The sequence below is a fragment of the Lutra lutra genome, chromosome 4 (assembly GCF_902655055.1).
Source record: "Lutra lutra chromosome 4, mLutLut1.2, whole genome shotgun sequence".
NCBI classification, from domain to species: Eukaryota; Metazoa; Chordata; class Mammalia; order Carnivora; family Mustelidae; genus Lutra; species Lutra lutra.
The window spans coordinates 181,416,235-181,428,418 of record NC_062281.1 but is presented as its reverse complement, the minus strand read 5'-3'; the positions used below and the strand labels follow the sequence as shown (position 1 = coordinate 181,428,418).

General features: G+C 42.1%; 1 protein-coding gene across 1 annotated transcript in view; it reads left to right on the top strand.

Annotated features, from left to right (window-relative positions):
- Nucleotides 1-12,184, top strand: part of ZBTB40 (zinc finger and BTB domain containing 40) — a 74,929-nt gene that overhangs the window by 26,546 nt on the left and 36,199 nt on the right. The window contains exons 3-4 of the mRNA XM_047725137.1: nucleotides 10,335-11,091; nucleotides 11,897-12,030. Coding sequence (XP_047581093.1) covers nucleotides 10,395-11,091; nucleotides 11,897-12,030 — 831 coding nt within the window. The 5' untranslated portion in view covers nucleotides 10,335-10,394. The remainder of the gene's footprint in view (nucleotides 1-10,334; nucleotides 11,092-11,896; nucleotides 12,031-12,184) is intronic.

Genomic DNA, 12,184 nt, shown 5'->3' with positions numbered 1-12,184 from the left:
ATATTTTAAAAGCATTTTTAAAATGTTTTATCCAGCATTTCTGTATGAAGTGGGAGAAAAGGTCCATTTACATCAGCTTGACATGCCATTTTGCCAAAAGTTTGCTTTTCAATTAGTATTCCTATTAATCTTAGTAAAATTTCAACTTTCAACATTGCCAACTTACATTACATAAGTAGCCCTTGATTACCCTTGAACATCTTCTTCCTTACCTGTATCTCTTTTCTCCCTTTATTGCAAGTTTATAACCGTGTTTTTAATATCTGTGTTTTGGTAAGCCACATAATTTAGTTCAGTTTTTTTGGACCTTGTTCAGTTGCTTATTCTGCTATAGTTATTCAATTATTTCCCCATCTAATTTATTTTTCTTAAAGATTGTATTTATTTATTTCAGAGAGAGAGAGAGAGAGCGCCCACAAGCGTGATCCAGGGGAGGGGCCAAGGGAGTAGCAGACTCCCTGCTGAGCAGGGGGCTCAGCTCAATGCCGGGCTTGATGCGAGGCTCCATCCCAGGACCTGGGATCATGACCTGAGCCGAAGGCAGCCTCTTAACTGACTGAGCCACCCAGGTGCCCCCCACCCCATCTAATTTATTTGTTAACAAAATATGAAATAGTTCTGACCACAAGTTTCTGTAGTTAATGCTCAAAATACCTCTGGATCATTGCTAGATCTTTTTTTTTTTTTTAATCTGATGAAAGACATAGATAACTTCCCCAGAAAAATGACCAAAAAACATCTTAAGCCCGTCCTGAGAATAAAATCCCAATTATTTGTTTCATTTTGTATTATAAAAATATTTAAAAAGATCTAATATATGTCCAGAGAAGTGTTTTTGCTTTATTGAATTCATAAGGCTTATGGCTTCTCTTTGGGGAAAAAAAATCACATTCTGCTGATACAATTCATTCTTTAGAAAAACCTCAGCGCCTGTTGAGAAGTTTATAGTTTGTGGTATTTGCACATTGAATTCTTGTTCTTCTGGTTTTTTTCCTCAGTTATTAAAATAAGTTAATTTACAAATTTTAAGAATTATCTTTTAAAAAAAAAAGATAGTCCCTACTTTTGCCTGTTTTAAATCTTACAGAATCTGTTTTGTTTTGTTTTCCACCAGTACCAGGAGATGGGCATTCCGGTCCTGCCCCTGCCCCTTCTACTAGTAGAGCTAGTTGACTAGCTCCTGGGCTGCAGTTTATTTGTTTTTAAAAAGTACGCGTTGTTATAATGCAGGTATTAAGACAAATTGTATTCAAACAGTAGGGCTAGATGTTCTTAAAGATATTCTGAGTAAACTAAAAATATTACATGAATTCATGAATGTTCCATAATAATAAATATCATGGTACAGATAGGTCTTTGGGTGATTAGAACTGAAAATTTCACATTCATTTTATGAAGTTTTATAAATAACTATTTTTTAGAGCAGTTTTAGGTTTACAAAAAATTGGGAGTACAGAGTACAGTAGAGGGTTTTCCACACCCACCCCACTGTCCCACACCACAGTGATACGTTTGTTACGGTCAGTGAACCTATGTTAACATACCATTATCACTCGAAGTCCATTGTTTTCATTAGGGTCACTTTTGGTATTGTACATTCTGTGGATTTTGAAAAACGTATAACACGTGAATCTACCATTGTGGTGTCATAAAGAATAATTTCGCTGCCCTAAAAATCCTCTGTTCTCACCTGTTTATCCCTGCCTTCCTTTAGCCACTGACAACCACTGATCTTTTGGCTGTCTCCATAGTTTTGCCTTTTCTAGAATGTCATATAGTTGGATTCATTTTATAGCCTTTTCAGATTGGCTTCTTTCACTGAACAATATGCTTTTATGTTTCCTCCATGTCATTCTATGGCTTGTTAGCTCATTTCTTTCTAGTGTAGAATAATATTCTATTATCTGAACGGACCACAGTTTATTTATCCATTTACCTACTGAAAGACATTTTGATTGCTTCCCAGTTTGGGCAGTTATTAGTAGAGCTGCTCTAAATATCTGCGTGTTGTTGTGAAGACAGTTCATTTAGGCAGATATCAAGAGCACAATTGTTGGAGCATATGGTAAGGATATGTTTAGTTTTATAAGAAACTGCTAATCTGTCTTCCAAAGCAGCTGTACCGTTTTGCATTCTCATTAGCAATATATAGGAGATCCTGTTACTATAAATCCTCACCGCATTTGGTATTGTCAGTGTTGTGGATTTTGGCCATTGTAATATGTTGTTTTAATTTGCAATTCTCTTATCACATGTGTTGCACATTTTTTATACTTGCTTTTTATACTTGCTATCTGTATCTCCTCTTTGGTGAGATGTCTGGTAAGGTTTGGCACATTTTTTATCAGATTGTTTGTTTTCTTATTGTTGAGTTTTCAGAATTCTCTGTATATTTTGGATAGTAGTCTTTTAATAGCTGTGTCTTTTGCAAATATTTTATCCCAGTCTGTGGCTTGTTTTCTCATTTTGTTGACATGACCTTTCACAGAACAAAAGTTTTTTAAAATTTTAATGGAATCTAACTTAGCGGTTATTTCATTTAAGGATCATGCCTTTGGTGTTAGACTGAAAAAATGTCATCACTGTACTCAAGTTCATTTGGGTTTTCTCCTATGTTATTTTCTAGTTTTATAATCTAACATTTCACATTTAGGTCTGTGACCCATTTTGAGTGAAATTTGTGAAAGTTTTGAGGTCTGTGTCTAGATTCATACTTTTACATGTGGATGTCCAGTTGTTCCAGCGCCATTTCTTGAAATACTATCTTTGCTGCTTTGTATTGTCTTTGCTTCTTTGTCAAAGATTAATTGACTGTTTTCTTGAGCTAATTTTTATCTATTTTTTCACCAATACCACGTTGTCTTGGTTACTCTAGCTTTGTAGTAAATCTTGAAGTTGAATAGTGTTAGTCCTCCAGCTTTGTTACTCTTCTTCCATACTGAGTTGGCTAACCTGCCTCTCCATAAACACTTTAGAAAGAGTTTCTCTGTATCCACACAATAACTTGCTGGGATTTTTTTTTTTTTTTAAGATTTTATTTATTTATTTGTCAGAGAGAGAGAGGGAGAGAGAGCAAGCACAGGCAGACAGAATGGCAGGCAGAGGCAGAGGGAGAAGCAGGCTCCCTGATGAGCAAGGAGCCCGATGTGGGACTCGATCCCAGGACGCTGGGATCATGACCTGAGCCGAAGGCAGCTGCTTAACCAACTGAGCCACCCAGGCGTCCCAACTTGCTGGGATTTTGATTAGGATTGTGTCGAATCTATAGATCAAGTTGGGAAAAGTTGAAATTTTGACAGTACTGAATCTTCCTATCCATGAATAGGATAGGAACGTCTCACCATTTACTTGATTTTTCTTTGATATTGCTCATCAGAGTTTGGTAGTTTTCCTCATATAACTCTGGTACATATTTTGTTAGACTTATCCATACATATTTTTTATATTTCAATTTTAGGCGCTAATTAAATGCTAATTTTATTTATTTATTTATTTATTTTTTTCCCAAGATTTTTATTTATTTATTTGACAGAGATCACAAGTAGGCAGAGAGGCAGGCAGAGAAAGAGAGGAAGAGAAGCAGGCCTCCTGCTGAGCAGAGAGCCCGATGCGGGGCTCGATTCCAGAACCCTGGGATCATGACCTGAGCCGAAAGCAGTGACTTTTACCCACTGAGCCACCCAGGCGCCCCAAATGCTAATTTTTAAAAGATTATTTATTAGAGAGCGAGAGAGAGAGCATGCAAGTGTGAGGTGTGATGGGGAGGAGTAGAGGGAGAGGGAGAGAAAAAAAAATTTTTTTTTTTAAAGATTTTATTTATTTGATAGAGATTACAAGTATGCAGAGAGGCAGGCAGAGAGAGAGAGGGGAAAGCAGGCTCCCCGCTGAGCAGAGAGCCTGATGCAGGGCTCGATCCCAAGACCCTGAGACCATGACCTGAGCCGAAGGCAGAGGCTTAACCCACTGAGCCACCCAGGTGCCCCGAGGGAGAAAAAAATCTTAAGCAGACTTCATGCTCAGCACAGAGCCCAGTGTGGGGCTCAATCTCATGACCCTGAGATCATGACCTGAGCCGAAACCAAGAGTTGGATATTTAATGATACCACCCAGACTCCCCTTAAATGGTAATGTTTTAATTTCAAGTTCTAGTTCATTGCCGATATGTAGGAAAGTGATTAATGTTTGTATATTTATCTCGTATCCTGCATTCTTGCTGTAATTGCATATTAGGGTTTTTTTGTTGTTGATTCTTTTGGATTTTCTACATAGACAAACATATCATCTGTGAACAAGACCGCCTTATTCTTTTCTTCCCAACCTATATACCTTTTATTTCCTTTTCTTGTTTCATTAATTAGCTAGAAGTTCCAGTATAATATTGCAAAGCTGTGGTAAGAGGGGACATCCTTACATTATTCCTGATTTTAGCAAGAAAGCTTCAAGCTTTTCTCTACCAACTGTAACATTAACTGTTAGGTTTTTTTTTTTTTGTAGCTGTTCTTTATCAAATTGAAGAAGTTTCTCTCTATTCCTAGTTTGCTGAGAGTTTTTTTTAATCATAAATGCCTTTTGAATTTTGTCTAGTGTTTTTTTCTGCATCTGTTAATAAGATAATGTGATTTTTCTTTAGCCCTTTGATGTAATGGATTAACATTTATTGATTTTCAAATGTTGAGTCAGCCTTGGATACCTGGGATAGATCCCACTTGGTCATGGTATGTCATTCTTTGTATACATAGTTGGATTTGGTTTGCTAATATTTTGTTGAAGATCTCTTTATCTTGGTTGATGAGAGATGTTGGTCTGTAGTTTTTTTTGTTTTTTTCTTCTTATATCTGTTTGGTTTTGGTGGTGGTAAAATTTGGTTTCATAGAATGAGTTAGAAGTATCCTCTGTTCTTCTGTCTAATGGAAGAGAGTGTAGATACTTGGTGTAATTTCTTCCTTAAATGTTTGGAAGAATTCACCAGAGAACCCATCCAGCCCTGGTGCTTCCACTATTGGAAAGTTATTAATTGTTGAAATCTCTTTGATAGATTTAGGTCTTTTCAGATTGGTCTGAAATAATAAATTTTTTTTTTTAAGATTTTTATTTATTTATTTGACAGACAGAGATCACAATAGGCAGAGAGGCAGGCAGAGAGAGAGGAGGAAGCAGGCTCCCCGCTGAGTAGAGAGCCCGATGCAGGGCTCGATCTCAGGACCCTGAGATCATGACCTGAGCCGAAGGCAGAGGCTTCAACCCACTGAGCCACCCAGGCGCCCCTGAAATAATAAATTTTTCAAAATTTATTTGACAGGCAGGAATAACAAGTAGGCAGAGAGGCGGGTGGGTGGGGGGAGCAGGCTCCCTGCTGAGCAGAGAGCCAGATGCAGGGCTTGATCTCAGGACCTTGGGAACGTGACCTGAGCCAAAGGCAGAGGCTTTAACCCTCTGAGCCACCCAGGGCGCCCCCATCCCACAAATTTTGATAAGTTGTATTTACATTTTTATTTAGTTTAGAACATATATATTTTTAAATTTCTACACCCAGCATGGGGCTCAAACTCATAACCCTGAAATCAAGAGTCTCATACTCCACTGACTGAACCAGTCGGGCATCCCTTAGTTTTGAATATTTTTAAATTCCTCTTGAGATTTCTTCCTTGACCTGTGTATTATTTAGAAAAATGTGTGTTTAACCTCCACATATTTTCCAGCTATCTTCTTGTCATTTTTTTTTTTTAAGATTTTATTTACTTAGAAATAGAGAGAGAGCACGAGCAGGGGTGTAGGAGCAGAGGGAGAAGGATAAGCAGATTCCTTGCTGAGTGGGGAGCTTGACACGGAGCTCAATGCCAGGACCTCGAGGTTATGACCTGAGCCGAAGTCAGATGCTTAACAGACTCAGCCACCCAGGCACCCTGTCATTGATTTTGAGTTTAAGTCCATTCTTGTCTGAGAGCAAAGATTGTATGATTTCTGTTTTTTTTTTTTTTTTTTTTTAATTTGTTAAGGGTATTTTTGGTTAATTTTGCAAGGTACAGAATTCTAGGTTGGCTGGGCTTCTTTTTTTTTTTTTTTTTTTCCTTCTCAACACTTCAGTTATTTTATTCTACCCTCTTCCTACTTGCGTGGTTTCTGATGTGATTCTTTACTTTGCTCCTTTATAGGTGAAGTTTTTTTTTTTTTCCTCTGACTTCTGAGATTTTTTTTAAACTTTCATTTTTTATAGTTTGAATATGATATGCCTAAGTGTAACGCTTTGGAATTTGTTGTGCTTGGTGTTCTCTGAGCATCCAAGACCTGCGGTTTGGTGTCTGACATTAATTTGGGGAAATGCTCGTCATTATTATTTCAAATACTGCTTCTGTTCCTTTCTCTTCCGTCTCCCAGATATCCCATTTGCATGGATATTTTACCTTTTGTAGTTGTCCCAGAGTTCTTGGATATTCTCTTCTGATGATATCCTCAAACTCAGAGATTCTTTACTCAGCTTTTCCCAGTCTACTAATGAGCACATCAAAGGCATTCATAATTTCTGTTATGTTTTTGACTTAGAGCATTTTTTGCACTTTTTAAATTTCCATCTCTCTTCCATTGTTCATCTGTTCTTGCATGTTGTCTACCTTTTCCATTAATGTCCTTAGCATATTAATCACAGTTTGTAAAAACTCCTGATCTGATAATTCCTGATGTATCTGACTATGGTTCTGATACTCATTCAGTGTCTTCAGACCGTGTTTTTTGCCTTTTAGTATGTCTCATAATTCTTTCTTCAAAGGTAGACATTATGTACTAGATAAAAGGAATTGTGGTACATAAGTGTATAGTGATGGGAAAGTAAGGTGTGGGGAGGAAGTGTTTTATAGAACAATGATTAGGTCTCAGTCTCTTGGTGAGCCTGTACCACAGAGTATGAACTTCACCAATGTTTTTCTGTTCATCCCCTCCCACCCCCTCCACTTAAGTGGTGCAGGATGGCTAGAAGTGGACTGAAAGGTACTTCTAACCTAACCCTTCCAACATAACCCTAGTTAGGTTGGAATCTGGTAAAATAGTTTCTCCTGAAGCTAGGCCTTGTTAAGAACAGAGTGCTCTGGCATGTTTCAAAATGATTGGTTTTCCCCTCCCCCTTCCAGAAGCAGGAGGGAATTTTTCTCCTATATTCACCCCTTAGAGCTCCTAGAGGTAAAACTTATAAAATTATGACTTGGTCCCTCTGGAGTTTTTAACTTAACTCTTGCACCCTGAGCCTCCAGCGTTTTACCAATTTCAGTTTAGTTTTCCTTTTCTGGTACCAGTTCCCATGCATGTATCTGTGGGTGGGTTTCTGCTCTGAGAAGTTAGGATTCTCTGTATTTGCCTTTTTCTCCAGTTTGGGGGACAGCAGTTTGCCCTGAAACCTCAGTTCTCTGACAGATCTAAGAAGAGTTGTTGATCTTTCCATTGTTTAGCTTTTTACTGTTGTCTGGATGGAATGGTCACTTCCTGAGCTGCTTATGTGCCAGACCAGAAACCAGAACTTGGAAATGTTTTTATTTTTTTAAAAGATTTTGTTTGTTTATGGGAGAGAGAAGGAGAGAATGTGAGCATGAGCAGGGGAAGGAGCAGAGTGGGAGGGACAAGCAGATTCATTGCTGAACACAGAGCCAGACACGGGGCTCCATCCCATGACCCTGAGATCATGACTCAAGCCAAAATCAAGAACTGGACGCTGAACCGACTGAGCTGCCCAGGCACCCCTATTTTTATTTTTATCTGGCAGCTTCAAATATGGGAAAATGAATAAATAGTGGTGGAAGGAAAAGGGGATCATCTACAATCTTGCTAACAGAGGCAACCGGTGTTATTTTGACATTTGGCTTTTTGTCAGTGTATTTTCTTTTCTTTACACAAGTAAGATGATAGAATTTGGCTATCATCATAAGATCCTCAAATCCAAAACTGAACTACATGTCTTCTTCCCAAGACAGTTCTCTTGTGTTATCTGGATCATCTCAGCATCCACTCCCACTCACCAGAACAGCGCCCAGGAGCTGTCTTTCTCTTCCTTCGCATCCACTCAGACTTTAAATCATGACAGTTACATTTTCTAAATATTTTTGGATGTCTCTTTCTCTTTCTACTCTTGCCACTTCTCTGGGTCAAAGTCCTCATTGATTTATCTCTGAACTCCTGCAGTAACAGAGCCTGTCTCCAGCATTATCCCCCTCAATTCTGTGCCGATGTCACTTAGATGATCCATTTAAGATGCATCTCTGGCCATGTGACTTCCCTGCTTAAAGCCTTTAAAACCCTTCAGTGGCTCCTCGTTGCCTTTCAGATAAATCCAAGCTCCGAAGCGTGGCCCATGTATCTCTCTGTGGCCACAACCTCTGCCTGCCAGATTTAGCTCCTGATACTGCCTGTCCCCTGCTTATGTTCGAGGATCACTGAATTCCTTGCAGTTCCACCCGCACCCCTTCCTCCCCACCACTGGGGATAGTTGTCTTTCTGCCGTGCAGGCTCCTGCTCCAAGCGCCTGTTGCCTCACTCCCCTCACCTCGTCGGGGCCTCTGCATTTATTCAGGCAGCTCAGCTCCTCCTCCAGACCTTACTCTAACTGCTCCACACCCCTTTTCCCTAAGCTGGGTTTCTGGGCGCAGATCTCTACCATTGCATCTCCTCCCATTCATTTATTCATTCCACCAGCTAATCAGCAACACTTGTGTGAGGGCAGATGATTTTTAAAAGGTCCTTCCCTAATGGAGCTTACATTCCAAGGAAGGGAGATACATGAGAATAAGTAAAAATAGATGTCAGTAGGTGATAACGCTGTGAGGATAAATACAGTAAGAGGGATGGAATGTTCTGAGGTTGGAGAAGAGGCTGCTATTTAAAGGACATGGTCAGGGGAAGCCCTCAATAATGCTGTGGCCTTAGAGCAGAGACCTGCTAGAAGGGAGAGTGAGCCATGCACACGTGCGGAGACACCATAGTAAGCATGTCCAGACTGTTCCGTGATCGGTAAGGAAGGCAGTGTGCGTAGGGCAGAGTGGGTGAGGGGAGAAGGCGGCCTAAAGACTTAGTGCCAGCCAGGTCATGAGGGGAGTGTAGGCCATTAGAAGAACTTCGGCTTTCGCATTTACTCTGAGACCAAGGCCAAGGAGGCATCTGTGCAAAGAAGGGACAGGCTCTGGCTATGTGCTAAAAAGATCCCTCTGACTACCGGGCTAAGGTAGGGTGGCGTAGGGGTGGTGCTAGAACGGGGCAGGGGTGTAGAGACCAGTTAGAGGAGCTTGCTGCAGTAGGCCACATACATGGTGACGGAGGCTTAGACGGACCAGAGCAGAGCCAGTGGAGGCAGCAGGAAGTGATTGGGCTTTTGGATATATTTTGAAGGCAGAACCCCCAGGATTTATAAAGGATTGGATAAGGAGTATAAGAAAAAAAACAGGACTCAAGGATGACTTCCGGGTTTTGGTCTGAACAAAATTGCTGTGGAGTAGGAAGATGGCAGGAGAGTTTGGGATAGAGGTTTAAGCCACCCATCAGTCTTCCGATCGGAGATGCTGAGCAGGGAGCTGGAGGTGTGCATCTGGACTGCAGAGGAGAGGTCCAAGCTCGAGGTGTCAGCCTGCAAACTGTCAGCATTCGTTGATAGTTCAAGGGTGTGGAATCAGATGAGACGGATGACGAAAGGGGAGATGACTGAGTCCTGGAGCATTCCAAACTGTGGAGGCCACCGTGATGCAGAGGGCCCAGCCAAGGATGCTGGGAAGGCATGGCTAGGGAGGTCACGGGAGAACCAGAGAGAGCAGGAGCTAGGAAACATGTGTTTGACGCGGGAGGGAGTGAGACCGGTGTGCAGGGTTGCAGATAGATCACGTGGAGATGAGGACATTGTGCTGTAGATCTGTTTATATAGTTGCCTCCTTCCGCTGGCTGAGAATTCTCTGGAAGCAGGAACGCCTCCAGCAGTGTATTACCTACTGCTTGGAGGTGGGTGATACACACAAGTCATTTAACTCATTTAATGGCTGCTTTGCCTCAGGCCGGTTGTCTCAGTATCTCTAAGCTCCAGTCGCATCTGTGAAATGGGGGAGGGATGGTATCTCTTACACGGAGTCACCGTGAGGCTCCAGTGAGAATGTCCAGGTGAAGCACGAAGCATGAGCCCCTTGATGGCATTAAGCCCGTGACTGCTGTCATCAGCGTCACTGACATAGTGTGCCTAGCGTGGTGCCCCTCCTGGGGAGCAGCAGGGGGGAGTGCGTGAGTGCATTGCCTGTTTGTTTGTGCCACTGTTTCATTCAGGGTCTCTCCCTGTGTGCTTGTGACGTACTAACATGGCACTTCGGGGGTTTCTCTAGGAGACCGCACTGATCCTCACAGAGTGGGTCCGAAAGAAGTCCTGGGGCAGAGCGCAGGCCATGGAGCTCCCCAGCTACGGCCAGCAGCTGCTGCAGCAGCTCTACACTCTGTGCAAGGAGCAACAGTTCTGTGACTGCACCATTTCCATCGGCACCATTTACTTCCGGGCCCACAAGCTGGTCCTGGCCGCCGCCAGCCTCCTGTTCAAGACGCTGCTGGACAACACAGACACCATCTCCATCGATGCGTCTGTGGTGAGCCCCGAGGAGTTTGCCCTCTTGTTAGAAATGATGTACACTGGCAGACTACCCGTGGGCAAGCACAACTTCTCCAAAATCATCTCTCTGGCCGACAGCCTCCAGATGTTCGATGTGGCCGTTAGCTGTAAAAATCTTCTGACCAGCCTTGTGAACTGCTCTGTTCAGGGTCAGGTGGTGAGGGACGGCTCCGTACCATCCTCAGAGGTATTCAGGAAGGAACCGGAGAAGCCTGACATAGAAGTCCTTGCCTCTGAGGGCACTGCAGAACCTCGCCCTTCCCTGGAGGCTTCTGCCCCTCTAGGGGGTCGTGTGAAAGCCGAGGCCGAGGACGCAGTGGATATGGTTGCCGGAGAGATGAGTGCGGGGCCTTCCACTGCCCAGGGGATGCAGGGGAACACAGACACCCCGGGGCAGACTCCGCGTCTATCTGAAGTTTGTTCCCCCTCCCCTGCTGTACAAGCCTTTAGAGAGGCAAAGGAGGCCAGCACAGAGCCAGGTAACCTTCATTTAATAGTTCTTTTGTAATCTGTCCTCCCATTGTCAGTTACTACATCCAGTGTTCTTTATGAATTTTTTTGTTTCAGTGATAATTTTACCAAAAACCACTGCTAGATAGGAAACCAGAATCCAGTCCAATCTCACACAGAATCTGAAACAAAACTGCTACTGGGGGATGGTTTTTTTTTTTTTTTTTATGATTTTATTTTTTTAAAGTCATCTCTATACCCAACATGGAGCTTGAACCCATAACCCTGAGATCAGGTGTTGTATGCTCCCCCAGCTAAGCCCGCCAAGCACCCCGAGGGGGCATTCTTCTTCTTTTAAAATGTCTGTGTTTTTGAGTGATGGAAGTCAGAGGATAAGCTGCAGAGCAGAAGGCAATACTGAAATAACGATGTGCCAAGGGTGTTTTTGTTTTGAGAGAGAGAGAAAGAAAAAGAGGAAGTGCGGGGGGGCAGAGGGAGAGAGAGAATCCCAAGAAGTCTCCATACCCAGTGCAGAGCCCGACTCAGGGATCACAGCCTGCTCCAAAATCACGTCGGACGCTTAACCAACGGAGTCACTTGAGTGCCCCTGATGGACCAGTTTTGATGCTGACCCATTATTCTAACCAGGAGGACGGCACAGAGGAGGCAGCTGGTTAGGGCCATTGTTTTCTGTTATCCACAACTGATGTGCTAGGTGTCAGTTATAAATGCTGCATATAACCCAAAGGTTGTCAGCTTAAACTTTAAAAAAAAATCATCTCAAGTAATGACTCACTGATTTTTGTGTGTGTGTGTGTTTTGTTTTGTACTCAGAGTATGAGAGGAAACAGCATCAGCTGAATTTTCTTCTAGAGAATGAAAGTGTCTTCTCTGATGCACTCTTGGTTACCCAGGATGTTTTAAAAAGACTAGAAGAATGTTCAGAAATTAAAGGTGCACAAGAGGAGGTAAGTACCATGAGTTTTATTTGTTTGCTGATATAGTGTTCTCTGGATACCAGATCAGTTTCCCATATGGGGCAGAACTGTGAAAATACAAAACACTTCAGGGTCTCAGTTTTTTCAAACTGTAATTTTTTTAAAAAGAATTACTTGTCAGAGA